Source organism: Bos grunniens, chromosome 22 (genome assembly GCF_055505025.1).
Source record: "Bos grunniens cultivar Pamir isolate PY7600 chromosome 22, Bosgru_T2T1.0, whole genome shotgun sequence".
NCBI lineage: Eukaryota > Metazoa > Chordata > Mammalia > Artiodactyla > Bovidae > Bos > Bos grunniens.
The window spans coordinates 14,299,645-14,318,313 of record NC_141186.1 but is presented as its reverse complement, the minus strand read 5'-3'; the positions used below and the strand labels follow the sequence as shown (position 1 = coordinate 14,318,313).

The 18,669-nt window shown below is 39.1% G+C and overlaps 1 protein-coding gene across 47 annotated transcripts in view; it reads left to right on the top strand.

Moving 5' to 3' along the window:
- The window catches only part of ULK4 (unc-51 like kinase 4), a 507,208-nt gene that overhangs the window by 312,008 nt on the left and 176,531 nt on the right, over window positions 1-18,669 (top strand). Inside the window, exon 35 of one of the 47 annotated variants that reach the window (XM_086366095.1) lies at window positions 7,253-7,603. The exons of the other annotated variants lie outside the window; for them this stretch is intronic. Within the exon in view, the coding sequence (XP_086222221.1) occupies window positions 7,253-7,386 (134 nt within the window). The 3' untranslated portion in view covers window positions 7,387-7,603. Of the gene's footprint in view, window positions 1-7,252; window positions 7,604-18,669 lie in introns of those variants that run through there. 47 annotated transcript variants of the gene reach the window in all.

Below are 18,669 nucleotides of genomic sequence, written 5' to 3'. Positions count from 1 at the left end.
TAGGGTCCAACTCAAGTTATAAAAAGGAAAGAAAAAAATAACCCCAAGGGAAGGAGGTAATTAAAAGCAGCAGTTAATGAAGCCGGAAAGTTCCTTAATACAGTAGAGAACATCAGCCAAACCAACACATGGATCCTTGAAACGACTGATAAGATTGATCAAACTCAGGAAAGCCTCATCAGGGAAAAGGAGAGAATGTATAAATAAATAGTATTAAGAATAAAAGAGAGCAGCCACTGAAGAAACAATAAAACAATATTATGGAAATGTTATGCCAATAAGTTTGAAAACAGATGAACTCTCAGAAAAAGATAACTTACCAAACTTGATTCAAGATATGGAAAGTCTGAATTGTATTATAACTAGCCTAAATATATAATTTATCATCTAAATCTAGTACTTTTGAAAAATTTACTCAATATATGTAAATCAGTGGTGCTCCCTGTCTATAACTGTTTAAGAAATTAAAAAACCTTCCTAGAAGGGATAGGTCAAGCTCAGATGGTTTTAAATGGGAGTTCTACAGAAGTTCAAGTCCAGATAATTTCAATCTTACACTTTCACCATTGATAACAGTTAATTACCCCAACTCATTCTGTGAGGTCAGTATAACTTCATACTGAAACTAGCCTAGGACAGTACATTAACAAAAAAAATTACAGATCAATCTCATGTACGAATATAAATGGCAAACAGGATACAGTTCAGTTCAGTTCGGTCTCTCAGTCGTGTCCGACTCTTTGCGACCCCATGAATCGCAGCACGCCAGGCCTCCCTGTCTATCACCAACTCCCAGAGTTCACTCAGACTCACGTCCATCGAGTCAGTGATGCCATCCAGTCATCTCATCCTCTGTCGTCCCCTTCTCCTCCTGCCCCCAATCCCTCCCAGCATCAGAGTCTTTTCCAAAGAGTCAACTCTTCCCATGAGGTGGCCAAAGTACTGGAGTTTCAGCTTTAGCATCATTCCTTCCAAAGAAATCCCAGGGCTGATCTCCTTTAGAATGGACTGGTTGGATCTCCTTACAGTCCAAGGGACTCTGAAGAGTCTTCTCCAACACCACAGTTCAAAAGCATCAATTCTTCGGCGCTCAGCTTTCTTCACAGTCCAACTCTCACATCCATACATGACCACAGGAAAAACCACAGCCTTGACTAGACGGACCTTTGTTGGCAAAGTAATGTCTCTGCTTTTGAATATGCTATCTAGGTTGGTCATAACTTTCCTTCCAAGGAGTAAACGTCTTTTAATTTCATGGCTGCAGTCACCATCTGCAGTGATTTTGGAGCCCAGAAAACTAAAGTCTGACACTGTTTCCACTGTTTCCCCATCTATTTCCCATGAAATGATGGGACCAGATGCCATGATCTTCGTTTTCTGAATGCTGAGCTTTAAGCCCACTTTTTCACTCTCCAATTTCACTTTCATCAAGAGGCTTTTGAGTTCCTCTTCACTTTCTGCCATGAGGGTGGTGTCATCTGCGTATCTGAGGTTATTGATATTTCTCCTGGAAATCTTGATTCCAGCTTGTGTTTCTTCCAGTCCAGCATTTCTCATGATGTACTGTGCATATAAGTTAAATAAGCAGGGTGACAATATACAGCCTTGACGTACTCCTTTTCCTATTTGGAACCAGTCTGTTGTTACATGTCCAGTTCTAACTGTTGCTTCCTGACCTGCATACAGATTTCTCAAGAGGCAGATCAGGTGGTCTGGTATTCCCATCTCTTTCAGAATTTTCCACAGTTTATTGTGATCCACAAAGTCAAAGGCTTTGGCATAGTCAATAAAGCAGAAATAGATGTTTTTCTGGAACTCTTGCTTTTTTGATGATCCAGCAGATGTTGGCAATTTGATCTCTGGTTCCTCTGCCTTTTCTAAAACCAGCTTGAACATCAGACAGTTCACAGTTCACATATTGCTGAATCCTGGCTTGGAGAATTTTGAACGTTACTTTACTAGCGTGTGAGATGAGTGCAATTGTGCAGTAGTTTGAGTATTCTTTAGTTCAGATATGGTCAAATAAACCCATGGAACAGACAGATTGCTCAGAAATAGAGCCCTGCTTGTTCTGTGATAGAAGTGGCATTCTAAATCTTTGGAGAAATGATGTAAATATTCAATAAATGGTCGTATAATAATAGCTTTTTAAGATGAGGGATAAAAAGAAATTGGGTCTCTACTTCATACCATTCACAAAAATCAGGTCCATATGTTTTATATATTTAAATACAGAAGAGTAAACTTTAAAACTTCCAGAAGAAATGTTGAGTGCCATAAAGTTTTACAAATTTGTCCTTTGTAAGACACCATGTATGAAGTGAAAAGACAAAGCATAAACCGAGGGGAGCTGTTTCTGACACATGTAATTGACATAGGGTTAGTTTCCTGTGTATTTGAAGAACTCCCTCAGTTCAGTGGGAATCAAGAAAGACAAACAGCATACTAGGAAATTAAACAAAAGAAATGAATAAGTGTTTATTGAAGAGATAAATGGCAAATAAATGTGAAAATAGCAGTTTTTTTTTTTTAGTAATCGTTGTTGTTCAGTTGCTAAGTGATATCCAACTCTTTGCGACTCCATGGACATGCCAGTCTCCTCTGTCCTTCACTGTCTCCTAGAGTTTGCTCTAATTCATGTCCATTGAGTCGATGATGCTATCTAACCATCTCCTCCTCTGTTGCCTTCTTCTCCTCCTGCCCTCAGTCTGAAAGCGTCAGTTTTCAGTTCTTTCGCAGTCAGCCTTCTTTAGGGTCCAGCTCTCAAATAGGTACGTGACTACTGACAAAATCATAGCTTTGACTGTATAGGGGCTTCCCAGGTGGCTCAGCTGGTAGAGAATCCACATGCAATGCAGATGTGGGTTCGATTCCTGGGTTGGGAAGATCAGCTGGAGAAGAAAGTGGCTACCCACTTCAGTATTCTGGCCTGGAGAATTCCATGGACTGTATAGTCCATGGCATCGCAAAGAGTCGGACATGACTGAGCAACTTTCACTCACTTGACTATATGGACCTTTGTCGACAAAGTGATGTCTCTGCTTTTTAATACGCTGTCTAGGTTTGTCATAGCTTTCCTTCTAAGGAGTGAGCATCTTTAATTTCACCATCTGCAGTGATTTTGGAGACCAAGAAAATAAAATCTGTCACGGCTTCTACTTTTTCCTCATCTATTTGCCAATGGGATTGTGATGGGATTGGAGGCCATGACCTTAGTTTTTTGAATGTTGAATTTTAAGCCAGCTTTTTCACTCTCCTCTTTAACCCTCATTTACTTCCTGTTCACTTTCTGCCATTAGGTCTAGTATCATCTGCATATCTGAGGTTGCTGATATTTCTCCCAGAAATCTTGATTCCAGCTTATTTAATAATAGGGAAATACAAGTTAAATTCTCAATGAGATACCATTTTTATGCTATTAGATTGACTCTAGGTTACTGCTAAAGTTATGGATCAGAATGAACACTGTGGATGACTATACACTCATAATTCCACTGTGGACAGTAGTTATACTATCTTATAAAATTGAACACTTGTATATCCTTTGAGCAGTTTCTCTTCTGCAAATATATCTTAGAGAAGTTCTTGCATATTTGAGTCAAAGGAAATGTACAGAAATATTCATAGCTTGGAACAACCCAAATGAATCTCAGTAGGTGAATGTGGTAAAACCATATACTGGAATATTTTCCAGCAATGAAATGAATGTCTCATAGCTATATGCACCAGCCCATATTAAATGAGAAAAAAAGCAGGCTGCACAATTCTATCTGTCATATAATAACCAATTTTATAAAGCTCAAAAACAAAAATAATACATTTAGGGATATGTATGTGTAATAGGACTGTGAAAGCAGAGCCAAAGGAATAAACCATTCAAAATCCAAAATACTGGGTATATCTAGCGAGGCTTATCGAGGCAGATTAAATTGAGTTAGTAATATCCTAATTTTTTAAGTTCAATATTACATTTATGTGTATATTTTATTGTAGTATTATGCTTCATAATTTACTTATATGCCAACAATCTTTTGATTACATCAAAATACAGCAAAATTTAATAATAAAATGTTTTAACTACAGTGGCAGAGTATTTAGAAAATAATGGCTCAGGGAAAACTATGTATTCACACCTTATTTTTCAGTTACTCTCTTCTCAGATTGAAGATAAGGGATTTGAACTGTTCTATTAATAAATAAGAAAAAGGAAGGTACATGGACTATGTATTCAACTCAGGGAGTTCAAATGAAAGCAGCATGGAATGGAAGAATTAATGTGTTCATAAAATTAGATGGCAGAACAAATTTCAGAGCTTAAACGTTTTTGCAGAGGCAGATGGAGCTATGCAACAAGATCAGGCAACTACACAATGTCCAGAGGATCTATGTCTGGAGGTATACTCCTGTGGGGAGCTGAATCCCCATGTAGGAAACTTCTAGGCAGAGAGATGGGTGAAACCTCTGAGACTCTGGGCCATGGCCTGTGGTCCACTGTGGTTACAGGGACTGGAGGGCTTGGTCCTTCAGCCTGAGTGTAGGTGGGTAGGATTCGGGTGGTGGGTTCCTAGGCAGGGAGTCTCTGGTCACAAACAACCTTATTCTTCATCCTTCAGTGCCGTGCACTTGTTATTTTGTTCTCCCCCATGAATGTGCCTTTGTCTTCAACATAAAGCTGGCAAGATTTTGTTGAATTAAACCATTAATTAAAATGTCGGTACATTCTCTTTTGTATGTGAAACTGGACAACTGAAAAGCTCAAGTTTTAACTACTTTACATAGAAGTTTAAATCTGAACTCCTACCCTTTGCGTCTTACAGTTTGTTGTATCCAGGCTATGAGCCCACTGCAAGAAAGTGAAAAGTGAAAGTGTTAGTCACTCAGTCGTGCCTGACTCTTTGCGACCCCATGGACTGCAGCCCACCAGGCTCCTCTGTCCTTGTGATTTTCCAGGCAGGATTCTGGCGTGGGTTGCCATTTTCTTCTCCAGGGGAATCTTCCCGACCCAGGGATTGAACCCAGGTCTCCTGCACTGCAGGCAGATTCTTTACTGACTGAGCTACAAGGGAAGCACGCTGCATATTCTGTTCAAATGAAGAAAAAATTGCCCAAGATGTCGTGCCTCAGCACTCTACAGACAGGAAAAAAGCTGCCGCTTGCCAGGAAATATTAGCATTCTGTTGTGATGCTTCAAAGGTTTTGCAGATATTTATTTTCTTTGGTCTTTGGTGTAGTCATCTTATGATTACCCAGACTACTGTAAGGGGAAGGTGCATGGTTGGAAGAGGGAATTTAAGGGTAGATCATAAGCAAGACAGCTTTCTTTCTCTTCTTTCCATGGAGCACCTCTGTTCTCATCTGTTTTGTATATTGAGGTTCCTTGTGATACTTCCCAACAGAAGTTTTCATCAATAAAAAAAAAAAATTTGAGGGAATTTCCTGGTGGCCCAGTGGTTAGGACTTTATGCTTTTATTGCCAAGGTCATGGGTTTGATCCCTGGTCAGGGAACTAAGATTCTGCAAATCATGTGGCATGGCCAAAAAATCTTTTTAAAAAACCACAAAAAAACAGTGTTCAATTGCACTTTACTCATATTTATTGAGTTCTAACTTAATAAAGGGCTTTCTTGGTGGCTCAGATAGTAAAGAGTCTGCCTGCAGTGTGTGACCCAGGTTCGATCCCTGGGTCAGGAAGATCCCCTGGAGAAGGAAATGGCAATCCACCCCAGTCCATGGGGTCGCAAAGAGTCAGACACGACTGAGAGACCTCATGCAAGAACACAAACTTAATAAATGTATTGGCAAGAGAATATCAGAATGAATGAGTGAAGTGATCCCGTGGTAAGAACATGTAATAGAGTCAGTTTTAATTAAGCTTGATATTTAAATTGTCATTAAATTTGATAATACAATATAATACAGAGGTGTGAAATTTACGGCAAATTTTTGTTGGGCTATATTTCCCATTTGAGCTTTTGGTTTCTAGAGATTTGTTTTTTTTTTTTTAACATTTCACATAAATGATACCATCCAAGATAGTATAAAGTTAGTATAGAGTTCCCTAGTGGCTCCGATGGTAAAGAATCTGCAGGAGTCACAGGTTCATTCCCTAGGTCGGGAAGATCCCCTGGAGAAGAGAATGACTACCCACTCCAGTATTCTTGCCTGCTGCTGCTGCTAAGTCGCTTCAGTCGTGTCCAACTCTGTGCGACCCCATAGACGGAAGCCCACCAGGCTCCCCCGTCCCTGGGATTCTCCAGACAAGAACTCTGGAGTGGGTTGCCATTTCCTTTTGGACAGAAGAGCCTAGCAGGCTACAGTTCGTAGGATCGCACAAAGTCGGACACAACCTGAAGCAACTTAGCACGTTCTCATATATGCCAAGATAGTATAGTATTTTGCATCTGGCTGTTTTTTTAACTGAACACTTTTTGAGGTTTATCAGTGTTGCGTTGTATGTCAGTATTGTGTTACTTCTCATTAAAGAATAGTGTTCCGTTGTGGTTTTAATTTGTGTTTTTTCTTTTCCTTCAATTTTGTTGGGTTTTTAATCAATTAACTAGTCTTTAAGAGAAGAAACTCTCTAATGTTTGTCTTTTGTTTCATTCATTTCGGCTTAATTGATGTTTTCCCCCCAAGATTCCTAAGATGGGAATTTATAGAATTGATTTTTAAAGCTTTCTTCTTTACTTGCATTTAGAGCTACAGATCTTTTCTAAACATTGTTGTGTTCCTTGAATCATTTTGACATATTTTCTAATTTCCCTCATTCCCTCTTTAATCCATGGGTATTTTAGAAGTATACTGTTTAATTTCCATATATTTGGGAGTTTTCTAAATATATTATTATTACTGATTTCTAGTTTATTTCCAATTGTGTTGAAAGAACACTCTGTAAGATTTCAGCTTTTTGAAATTTTTGAAGATTATTATTTTGAACTGGCACGTGGTCTGTCTTGAAGATTTCATGTGTATGTACTGTTAAGGAATGCATTTTCTGTGGTTGTTCGATATAGTAGTCTGTAAAAATCATTGACCTTAAGTTTAATTTTGTTTTTTTCTTTTTTTTTCAAATTGGATAATTTCTGTAGATCTATCTTATTGCTTACTGGTGTTTTTTGCTGCCGTTTCTGGTTTGCTTTTATGAAAGAATAGATTTATTTATTTTTGACCTTGCTATGCTTTTGTTGCTTCACGGGCTTTTCTCTGGTTGCAGTGCACGGGCTTCTCATTGTAGTGGCTTCTCCTTTTTCAGAGCATGAACGCCAGAGCACGCAGGCTTTCGTAGCTGCAGCTCCCAGGCTCTGGAGCACAGGCTCAAGAGTTGCGGTGCCTGACTTGAGTTGCTCTGCAGTATGTGGGATCTTCCTGGACCAGAGACCTTCTTGAACCCGTGTCTCCGGTTTTTGGCAGGTGGATTTGTGACCTCTGAGCCACGAGGGAAGCCCTCTAGTCTACTTTTGGTTGCACCTGATGAATGTTTCATTTCCAATAATGTACTTTTTAATTTTAGAATTTCCATTTGTTTTTAGGTTTTATTTCTTGAAGAATTGTGATTCTTAATTCATTATGATCATATGAATGATCTTTTATGTCTTTCAATATATTTTCATTTGCTGCTTTAAAACCCTGTGTACTCTTGGTATTTCTTTTTTGGTTATTGCTTACATTTCCATGATTTTTTGCATATATGATCATATATGCAAAAACAGCTATCATTGCCTGGTAGCTGTTCTGGAGGCTGTATCGTGAATCTGAATTTTGTTGTCTTCCTTTAGAGAACGTTGACTTCTTTATTGGCTATCATTGTATTTACTGCTGGTTCTGGTTGATTGTTTCAAGGCTTGTTTTAAATTTTTGTTACCAGAAGTTATCAGTAAGGTGTGGCTTTTCTGAGGTCTCAGTTGAATACTCACTCAGTCTGTTTGACAAGGCCTGTCTTCTCTGAATTGTCAGAATTCATGTTCTCCCAGCTCCATGCAATCTTCATACTCTCTATCAACCCCCAGCTTCCAGGGTGCTGTTCTCTATCACATTTCCTGGAATCTCATCCAGTGAACATGTCAGTATTTGGCCAAAAACTTCAGGGTACCACGATGCAGATTCCTGAAGCTTCTTTTCTGGGCAGCTCCACCCTCTTCAGTACTCTGCCAGGCAAGCTCTGGTTGCCTCAGCAAACCCTAGCTTTATTCTCCTGCTCCTCAGCAAAGTGAGTCTGCCATGCTCTCCTGGGGCCCTACCACCCTGTGCTTAGTTTGGAAAGTTTCTCTAGGTAGAATGCCAGGGTGACTACAGAGCTCATTTCATGCATTTTCCCTCTCTTCAGGAACCAGAGTCCTGTACTCCTTGTCGCACATCTGAAAAACAATTGTGTCATTCATTTTGTCTAGGCTTAACATTATTTATGGTAGAAGGACTAATTTGATACCAGTTACAGCATCATGACTGGATGTCAGAGTCCTCTCTGTTTAAATTTAGGAGTGTACTTATTACAAGTACCTCTTCCTTTATTCAAGAGTCATTTGTGTTTCTGTTTGAAAAGTGTATCTGTTTATTTCCTTTGACCTCTTTTCTTCTATGATTTTAACATTTTCTTACTGGCTTGTCAGTGTTCTTTCAAATAAATGAAGATTGACCCAGTGATGTGTTATGCATGTATTTGCTACTTTGTTGTTTGACTTTTCTTTTAATTTAAATTTATTTATTTTAATTGGAGGTAGTTACTTTACAATATTGTATTGGTTTTGCCATGCATCAATATGAATCCGCCACGGGTGTACATGTGTTGCCCATCCTGAACCCCGCTCCCACCTCCCTCCCCATACCATCCCTCTGGGTCATCCCAGTGCACCAGCCCTGAGCATCCTGTATCATGCATCGAACCTGAACTGGTGATTCGTTTCTTATATGATATTATACATGTTTGACTTTTAATGTTGTTTGTTAATCTTATATTTTACTATGGAAATAAGAGATTTTTATATAGTTTATAGGCTTCCAAGTTTTGTGTTACATTAAATACTTTCTCAACTCTAAACTTACAAGTTCTGTTTTATTCTGTTATTTTTATGGATTTAGTTTTGGTTATTAAGTCATTGATTCACCTGGAATTTATTTGATTTTTAAAGTTCACTTTTATTCTGTTACATTTATGGATTTAGATTCGATTATTAAGTCATTGATCCACCTGGAATTTATTTGATTTTTAAATGGTGAAAGTAGGATTTATGACTACTCAGTAATGCCAGTACTATTAAGTGAATATTCCGTCTTTTCTCCATTGATCTGAATTGATCTGAAATGAAGTCATATTGAATTTCTGTGTATTTTTGTGTTGATTTCAGACCTCTTTATTTTTGCCTTTAGGTTTATTTACTCAAATACCAATGCCAAACTTTTAATTTTTGTAGTATTTTTATGTATTTAAATATTTGATTGGGATAATTCTTGCTTCTAGTTATTTTACCTTTTTTAAAAGGTTCCTTGCTATTTTGTGTTTTTTTTTCCCCTCCATAATAACTTTGTAATTAGCCTGTCTAGTTTCAAAAAACACATTGATTGCTTATTCTTATTGCAGTTACTTTGAATTTATAGGTGAATTTAGGAAAAATCAACATTTTTATGATTTTGAGCTTTTCTGTCTAGAAACATGTTAGGACTCAGTTTGTCCATCTGTCAGATTCTGTGTCCTTTGATAGTGTTTTATGAGTTTGTTCATGTAGACCTTGCAAAGTCCTTGTTATATTTATTCCTAAATATCTTATCTTCTTTTGTTGCTGTTGTAAGCAGAATCATGTCTTCAATTCCATCTTCTAAGTGGCTATTAGTCTCTTACACTGAATGTTTTTCTTTTCTCAACAAATTCTAATCTGTTGATATTCGTAACCTTCACCTAAGTCTTGTTTCCTGCCTCTGTTTACTTACTTTTCTTACTGTCTTTCACACAGATGTTTATTAAATGCTGGTAGGTGTTAGTCACTGAAGTGGCCTCTGGGTAAAGTGATGCAGAAGATGTAGTCCATACCCTCAAGTGCCAGTGATTTTATTGTCCTCTTATCTAAATTAATTTACATATTCATTTATCTATGCAGTTTCTGAACAAGTAAGTATTTCCTGAAAACCTGTATTTCCAATGCCCTGATAGACATTATGGGACTCACAGAAAGCACTCTGTTCAATTCGACTATATACATTCCAATATTTTAAATGTACTTTTCATTCCATTGTAAGTTCTTTCTTTGAGGAATGTGCTGTCTAGTTGGGGAGAAGCACCTTATGCAAATAGATAAGTAGTACTGCAAGATGATATTGGAAGGGTGGTTGACATAATTGGAACTCCCAAAGGAGAAGGAAGTGTGAGTGCAAATGTGCCTGCTGAGTGAAGTGGAGGCTTTAGGTAGATGAGGATGGACCACCTTGGCTTGAAAGAACAATAGGAACAACGCTGAGGCAGGAGTGAAGGATGAGGGTGCCTCTGCAAAGTAATGGGTGGCCACGGAGGACTGGGGAAGATGTGTGTAAAGTGTATAAAATAGCACTGTGCTGAAAAATATGAAGTGTTCAAGAAAAAATTACTCTTAAATGCCTATAGTATATATACTATTATTCTGTATTATTTATTAACTGGGTGTTCCATATAATATGCCATAGACATATTTCTATGTCAGTATACAGAATTCTACTTAATGGTTTTAAATCTCATTAGTCTCTTCCCTATGCAGGCTTTTAAAGAAGCCTGTTAACTACCAAAGTAGTTAACTATTATTATTGTTACCTTGGCTAGATTATCCAATAGAATTTTTGTTTTTTAAATTGAAGTATAGTTTGTATACAATTACACACACACACACACACACACACAGAACTGAATCATTTTGCTCACACAAAATTGTATACAAACGTGAACGAACAATTTTGTGTTAGTTTCAGGTATAGAGCAAAATGATTCAGTTCTGTGTATGTGTGTGTATATTGTGTATATACATATGTATTTATTCTTTTAAAGATTCTTTTCCATTATAAATTGTTGTAAGATATTAAATATAGTTCCCTGTGCTATACAGTAGGTCCTTGTTGTTTCCCAACAGAATTTTTAATGAAAATTGTGAGTGTAGGCATCCTCTTGTTCCTGACCTGAATCCACATATCTCTACTGCTGACTGGGCAGTGATCAGATCCTATCTGAACATAGACTTCTGACTCACAACCTCTGCACCGTTCAGTCTCAAATGCCGAACCACCACCTCCGTATCCCAAATCAGTCAGGATTTAACTTCCTTAATTTTCCTCCCTGCTTCCATCTCAGGAGTAGTCATAGAAAGCCAAATATCCTCCCCCAAACAATAACAAGGGACCTTGCCACCCCCAGCCTCCCCATGCCAACAATGTCCAATCAGTGCACTCGCGAAGCCTTCCTGTCTTTTCATTATAAAGCTTTCCCTGACAAAGAGTTCATCTCAAAAATATACAAGCAGCTCCTACAGCTCAGTTCCAGAAAAATAAGCGACCCGATCAAAAAATGGGCCAAAGAACTAAGCAGACATTTCTCCAAAGAAGACATACAAATGGCTAACAAAGACATGAAAAGATGCTCAGCATCACTTATTATCAGAGAAATGCAAATTAAAACCACAATGAGGTACCATCTCACGCCAGTCAGAATGGCTGCTATCAAAAAGCCTACAAACAATAAATGCTGGAGAGGGTGTGGAAGAATTGGAACCTTCTTACACGGTGGGAATGCAGACTAGTACAGACACTATGGAGAACCATGTAGAGATTCCTTAAAAAGCTGGAAATAGAACTGCCATACGACCCAGTAATCCCACTGCTGGATATCACATCTGGGAAACCAGAATTGAAAGAGACATGTGTACCCCAGTGTTCATCGCAGCACTGTTTATAACAGCCAGGACATGGAAGCAACCTAGATGTCCATCAGCAGACGAATGGATAAGAAAGCTGTGGTACATATACACAATGGAATATTACTCAGCCATTAAAAATAATACATTTGAATCAGTTCTAATGAGGTGGATGAATTGGAGCCTATTATACAGAGTGAAGTAAGTCAGAAAAACATCAATACAGTATATTAATGCATATATATGGAATTTAGAAAGATGGTAACGACAACCCTATATGTGAGACGGCAAAAGAGACGTAGATGTAAAGAACAGACTGTTGGACTCTGTGGGAGAAGGTGAGGGTAGGATGATTTGAGAGAATAGCATCAATGCTATTAACATAGTAACATGCATATTAACATATGTGAAATAGATCGCCAGTCCAGGTTTGATGCATGAGACAGAGGACTCAGGGCTGGTGCACTGGCATGACCCTGAGAGATGAGATAGGGAGGGAGGTGGGAGGGAGGGTCAGGATGGGGAACACATGTACACCCATGGCTTATTCATCTGAATGTATGGCAAAACCACCACAATATTGTAAATTAGCCTCCAATTAAAATTTAAAAAAAAGAAACTTAAAAAAAAAAAAATAAAGCTTTTCCTCTCCCCTGCCTGTCTTTGCGTCTTTGCCAAATGCAACTGATGGTTGCTGACTCCTTTGCTTTAGCGGGTTCTGAATAGCTTCTGCTTGTTCTCACTGGGGTGGTATTTGTTTATTCCCACACACTGCTAAGTGCATCTTTTATTAATGGGTTTTCTAATGATTAATCAGCTCTGAATTTCTAGAATGAATCCTTCATCACTCGATTTTATTGTAATGCCAGTTACTCAACACATGTTTGTTGAGTGCCAAGTGTGAACCAGGGACTGTGTGAGGCTTAAGTGAGAGTGGAAGAGCCCAAATGGATGTCTCCTGCTCTTGGAGAATATATGGGCTAGTGGGGAAGACAGACTCCTCATCAGATAGGTACACGCCTTGATTGTGGGGAGAAGGAGAAAAACGCTTCAGGAAACTGAAAAGGAGTGGATGGGGAGGAAACCCAGAAGAGTGGGGTGTCCTATAAACCAAGAAGAAAGCAGCTTTTTCAAAAGATCATTTGTGTCAAGAGCCATGAAGAGGTCAAGTGCAAGGGGGTAAAGAATGAGTAGTGTGTTCTATTTCTAACCAGTCTTTCTCATATATTTTTTTCCTATGGTTATTTCTTCCAGCCTCATCTTTTACATTCGTATTTGAGTCTTTACAAGTTCTCTTATATCTTGAATTGATTTCCAACATGACTTCAGATTTTTCAGAAATGTGATATATAAAAGCTGCATATCAGATTCTTCCCTAATGTTTATTTTCTCCACCAGAAAATGGAAAATGAAATGCATTCCCTACTGATTGTTGTCGTTTACTTGACAGCACTGGTGCTGAATGCATAATATTGCTCTGCATCTCTGCACTGTCAGCTAGAATGGGCTGGCTCTGTGAGTGGCACCTGTTAATTAACTAATGCGGAAAGATGTCACTGATGTGGAAGACTGTCATGGGATAATAGACCTGCTATATACAGATGCTGAAATAACTTTCACAAAATAAGATTTTAATGAAGCACATTGATTTTCAAGGCAGAGTGTCTTGGTACCATGGCGATTTTCTCTCCCTTCTTTTTGTTTACTTATGCTATAGCCCTTTCTGTTTCTCTGTGGGAGAGATTCAACTTGGTATGTAAAACCCTCCCCATTAACTCTATCTTTATCTGTTCCTTTTGAAATAAATCTGGGTGTGTTTTTTTTCATTCATCTATTAGACTGAATAGTTGTATTTTCCTCTTTTTCCCTTTCCAGTCATTTCAGTTACGGAATAGCATTCTTTCATAGTAGTAGTGCAGACCATGCGACCAGATGGCCTTGGCAGAGGCACCTCATCTTTCTCATCCTCAGCTTCATCATCTGTGAAATGGGGCTGTTACAGAGCTTTTTGGTTAGATAACGTTTAAAGCACTAAGAACAGTACCTGGCACATGACTAAGAGCCATATAGGTTTTTGCTGTTTTTACTGTTTCTCTGGCTAGTTCTAATATCTAAATGTTAGTGTAGAGTTTTGATGTATTGATTTACTTATTGTACTAATAGTCACAGTTTGTTATCACGAGTCTTTATTGTAATGTATGAAAATAATTTTTCATGTAGAGTTTTAATAGGTTTAGAGAAAAACAATATTCATTTGCTACATTTGTGACTAATGATTACAAAGTATCAGAGCTAACAGAAACTTCAGATGTCACTTAGTGCTCCTTCGTCATCATTTTCTAATAAGGAAATTAAGGCCCGGTGAGAAGGAGTGGGTTGAGCACAGTCACTCTGTTAAATTCTGGAGGGCTGAGACCGGGATGCACGTCTCCAGGCTTCCAGTCAGTTGTGCTTTTTCTGCTATTACTTGAATGATAAGAGTTTTGCTCTCCATTTTTGACCAACCACAAATGAACCAGTTCATGAGCTTTCCCCCACGGAACAATGTACAGAATATAGAATATCTCTAATGTTCTCAAATTGGGTTCTCTGACATTTTGGTCTGTTGATGTGAGCTCAAAAGGGCATCTCATTGGTAGGCACAGTGGCTGAGGGCCTCTTGGTAAAGACGACAGACTAGCCAAGAGAAAGGAACTTTTGTTCCCTCTGGGTATTGGTTTCTTGTTGCCATAGTAACAAAGCTGTGGATTTTATGTTCTACAACAAGACAAAAACGTATTCTCTTACAGTTCTGGAGGCCAGAAGTCTAAAGTCATCTCTTGGCAGGGCTTTCCTCCTTCTGGAGGCTTCTGTTTCCCTCCCTTGAAAACCCAAGCTGAAGAGCTGCTGGAAGCTGCTGCATTCCTTGGCTTGTGGCCGCTCCCTCGTATCACTCCAGCCTCTCACTGCTGTTGTCACGTATCCTACTACTAGCTCCCATCTCCCTCCTGCCTCTTATGAAAACCGTTATGATTATGTTGGACCTGCTTGGATAATCCAGGATAATCTCCCCATCATGAGATCCTTAACTTAATCATGTCTACATAGTCCCTTTTGCCATTATAAGGTAACATTCACAGTTTGCAGGATTAGGGCATGGGTGTCTTTGGGGAGGGGGGGTATTGTTTCTCCTACCACATTTTCAGAATACCATCAAAATAAGAGTCAAATCTGTTAATTTATTAACTCCAGGGGAAATCAGAAGTTTCCCAGAAAAGGAAAAATAATCATAGTTTTCTTTATGATTTATTTAGGAATAATGTTTACAGTCATAGCAGTGTAATCACAGAACATAATTTGATTAAAAGTAAGAGATAGGGACTTTTCTGGTGGTCCAGTGGCTAAGACTCTGCACTCCCAATGCAGGCGGCCCAGGTTCAATCCCTGGTCAGGGAACTAGATGCCACATGCCTCAACTAAGAGATACCACATGTTGATAAATAAATAAATAATTTTTTATAAAAAAGTAAGAGATAATCATAGAGAGGGGAATTTTGTGCCTGTGAGGTGGGGGTGGGGAAAGACAGCTGCATTTATTTCATCACTGCATGGCAGGAAGTCATCAGATAATGTCTAAATTTTAAAAAATGCAAGTGTGTTATTTAGTAAGACAGAGATAAATAATAAAATGATCAAGTAAAAACAAAGCTAGTTGCCTCTGGGGAGAGAAGGATGACCTGGGAGTACAATGAGACTCTGATAAAAATAAAACTAAATAAATTGAAAGAAAGGGAAGCAGGACAGTGATAATGCATGGAGTCAAGAAAAGATGTTTTTGAACATCAAAAACCAGAGATCAAATTGCCAACATTCATTGGTTCATAGAAAAAGCAAGAGAGTTCCAGGAAAAACATCTACTTCTGCTTTGTTGACTATGCTAAAGCCTTTGTGTGGGTCACAGTAAACTGTGGAAAATTCTGAAAGAGATGGGAGTACCAGTCCACCTTACCTGCCTCCTGAGAAATCTGTATGCAGGGCAAGAAACAACAGTTAGAACTGGACATGGAACAACGGACTGTTTCCAGATTGGGAAAGGAGTATGTAAAGGCTGTATATTGTCACCCTGTTTATTTAACTCACATGCAGAGTACATCATGTGAAATGCCAGGCTGGATATAGCGCAAACTGGAATCAAGATTCCCAAGAGAAATATCAATAACCTCAGATATGCAGATGACACCACCCTTATGGCAGAAAGTGAAGAAGAACTGAAGAGCCTCTTGATGAAAGTGAAAGAGGAGAGTGAAAAAGTTGACTTGAAACTCAACATTCAGACAATGAAGATAATGGCATCTGGTCCTATCACTTCATGGCAAATAGGTGGAGAAACAATGGAAACAGTGACAGATTTTATTTCCTGTCTCCAGGATAAGTGCAGGTGATGACTGTAGCCATGAAATTAAAAGACGCTTGATCCTTGAAAGAAAAGCTTTGACAAACCTACAGAGCATATGAAAAAGCAGAGACATTACTTTACAGAGAAAGGTCTGTCCAGTCAAAGCTGTGGTTTTTCCAGTAGTCGTGTATGGATGTGAGAGTTGAACTACAAAGACAGCTAAGCCCTGAAGAACTGATGCTTTTGGAGTGTGATGTTGGAGGAGACTCTTGAGAGTCCCTTGGACTGCAAGAAGATCCAACCGGTCCACCCTAATGAAAATCAGTCCTGAATGTTCATTGGGAAGACTGATGCTGAAGCTGAAACTCCAATACTTTGGCCACCTGATGCGAAGAACTGACTCAGGAAAAGATCCTGATCCTGGGAAGCATTGAAGGCAGGAGGAGAAGACGACAACAGAGGATGAGATAGTTGGATGGCATCACAGACTCGATGGACATGAGTTTTAGCAAGCTCCAGGAGTTGGTAATGGACAGGGAAGCCTGGCATGCTGCAGTTCATGGGGTCGCAAAGAGTTGGACACGACTGAGCAACTGAACTGAGTAATGTGAAGGTTGACAATTGCAAGACTTCTAATGTATCCCATTAAAAGAAGACTTAAAAAGTCCCAGTCACTGTATTGGTTAGGACTCTTAACAGAGTATCAGAAACAACTCAAACTAGCCACAGGAAGAGTGAGAGGTCTGCAGGTGCGAGGGTGAGTGATGGAACTCAAGGCAAATCGTTCCTGGGCCCCAGAAACAGCTGGAGGAACCAGGGGCCCACAGGTGGCCCCGGAAGCCGTTCTCCTCCCGGTTTCTCTTTTCTGGCCATCGTTTTCCTTTCCTTTCTTGCTGTGGCCCTGCATCCTCGGTCCCTGAGATGACCCATCACCACTGCTATTCTCCTGTTTCAGATGTTAAAGTGCGTTCCCCCGAGAGATGAAGCTCTGTCCTTCCTTGCCCTGCCTCTAGAGCCCCAGGGGAAGAACACAGCGCCGGGACACAGTCACCTTGTGCAGAGTGCACCGCAGCCAGGCGATAGCCAAACCTCTCAGCTTCTCCTGCTTGGGATTGACTTTATTATGGAATTTTATTTTAGAAATGAGATGCTGTCTGCATATTCTATTTAATAGAACAGGTTAGCACTTTGTATAATGTGGGGAGATGTCTCTGGTAGATTCTTCAGTGAAAAGCAACAGAATCTATTCCATGCATGTATGTATGTGTGTGTTTATAATTTCACATGCCTAGAAAGACTCTATAACAAGCTGTTAAGGAACATGAGTTTTGAGGAAATGGAATGTTTGGGAAGTTTTAATCATCTATGTCATACATTTTATGTACAAATACATATAGTTGTATTACTTGAATACTTACAGAGTATAAGAAAAACAAGAAAAATGTTAATTTGTCCGTAATGAGTATATATTGCTTTTATAATAACAAAACCAATGGCAGAAACCTGTGCCACTTTGGATTGCCTATAGGATAAAATCTAGGGTCTCCTGCCTTGGAAATCTGACTACAGCTTCTTTTTCACAGGCTCTATATTCTAGCCTCACATAATCTCTTGACTATGGCATGTTCAAATCGCAACTGGAAATCTTTCTTGTCTTTCTTGGCTGAAACTAGTGAGGTCCTCCTCCTCCCTCCTGCCTGTCCAAACCCTGCTGTCTTCCCAAGGTCACTTCCCATCCCTCCTTCCCTATAAATGCTTGCCCCATCCTTCCATTGATCCTTGCTCTCTAACTGGTAGCTACAAGCTAGTGTTTTATTCTCTCATGTGTTTCACATGTGGTTATCTTTTTTTCCCCTGTTATAAAATGATTTTATTAAATTGAATTGGACATACTGTAGATCAAATAATATTTTCCAAAGATAACAATTATGAACTTTAAATCTCGACATAAAATTAGTAGCTTCAAAACTGTTAGTCATATTTTCCAGAAACAGCGTGATAAAATAATTCTACTCTGTAGAAATACAAAAGTCTAGGACTAGCTGAAAACTTGAAAATCACATATGGATGTCTTTTTAATGGGCCTTGAAGGGAAGGAACTTTTTTTTTTTTGAGTTTTTTCCCCTCATTGTCTGGCACAATGAAATTTACATCACAAGTGCTCCAAGTACTGCAAATGACCCAGTGTTTGATTGACTGATGCATGTCACTCTTACCAGCTCGGAGATGGATGGCAGGGGAAGGAATCTTCTGGGCCCTCAAGAGCATATCTCTGGCTTAGGGTCCCACTCATAAAAGCCCCTCCATAATTCTGCAAATGCTGTGTTGTTATTGGAGCCAGGCTTTGCAGGAGGACCTTAGATCTCCCCACTCCCTCCCTGCTCCTCCATCCCACTCTCTTCCAACGCTTTCCTGGGTCTTGGAGCTGAATGA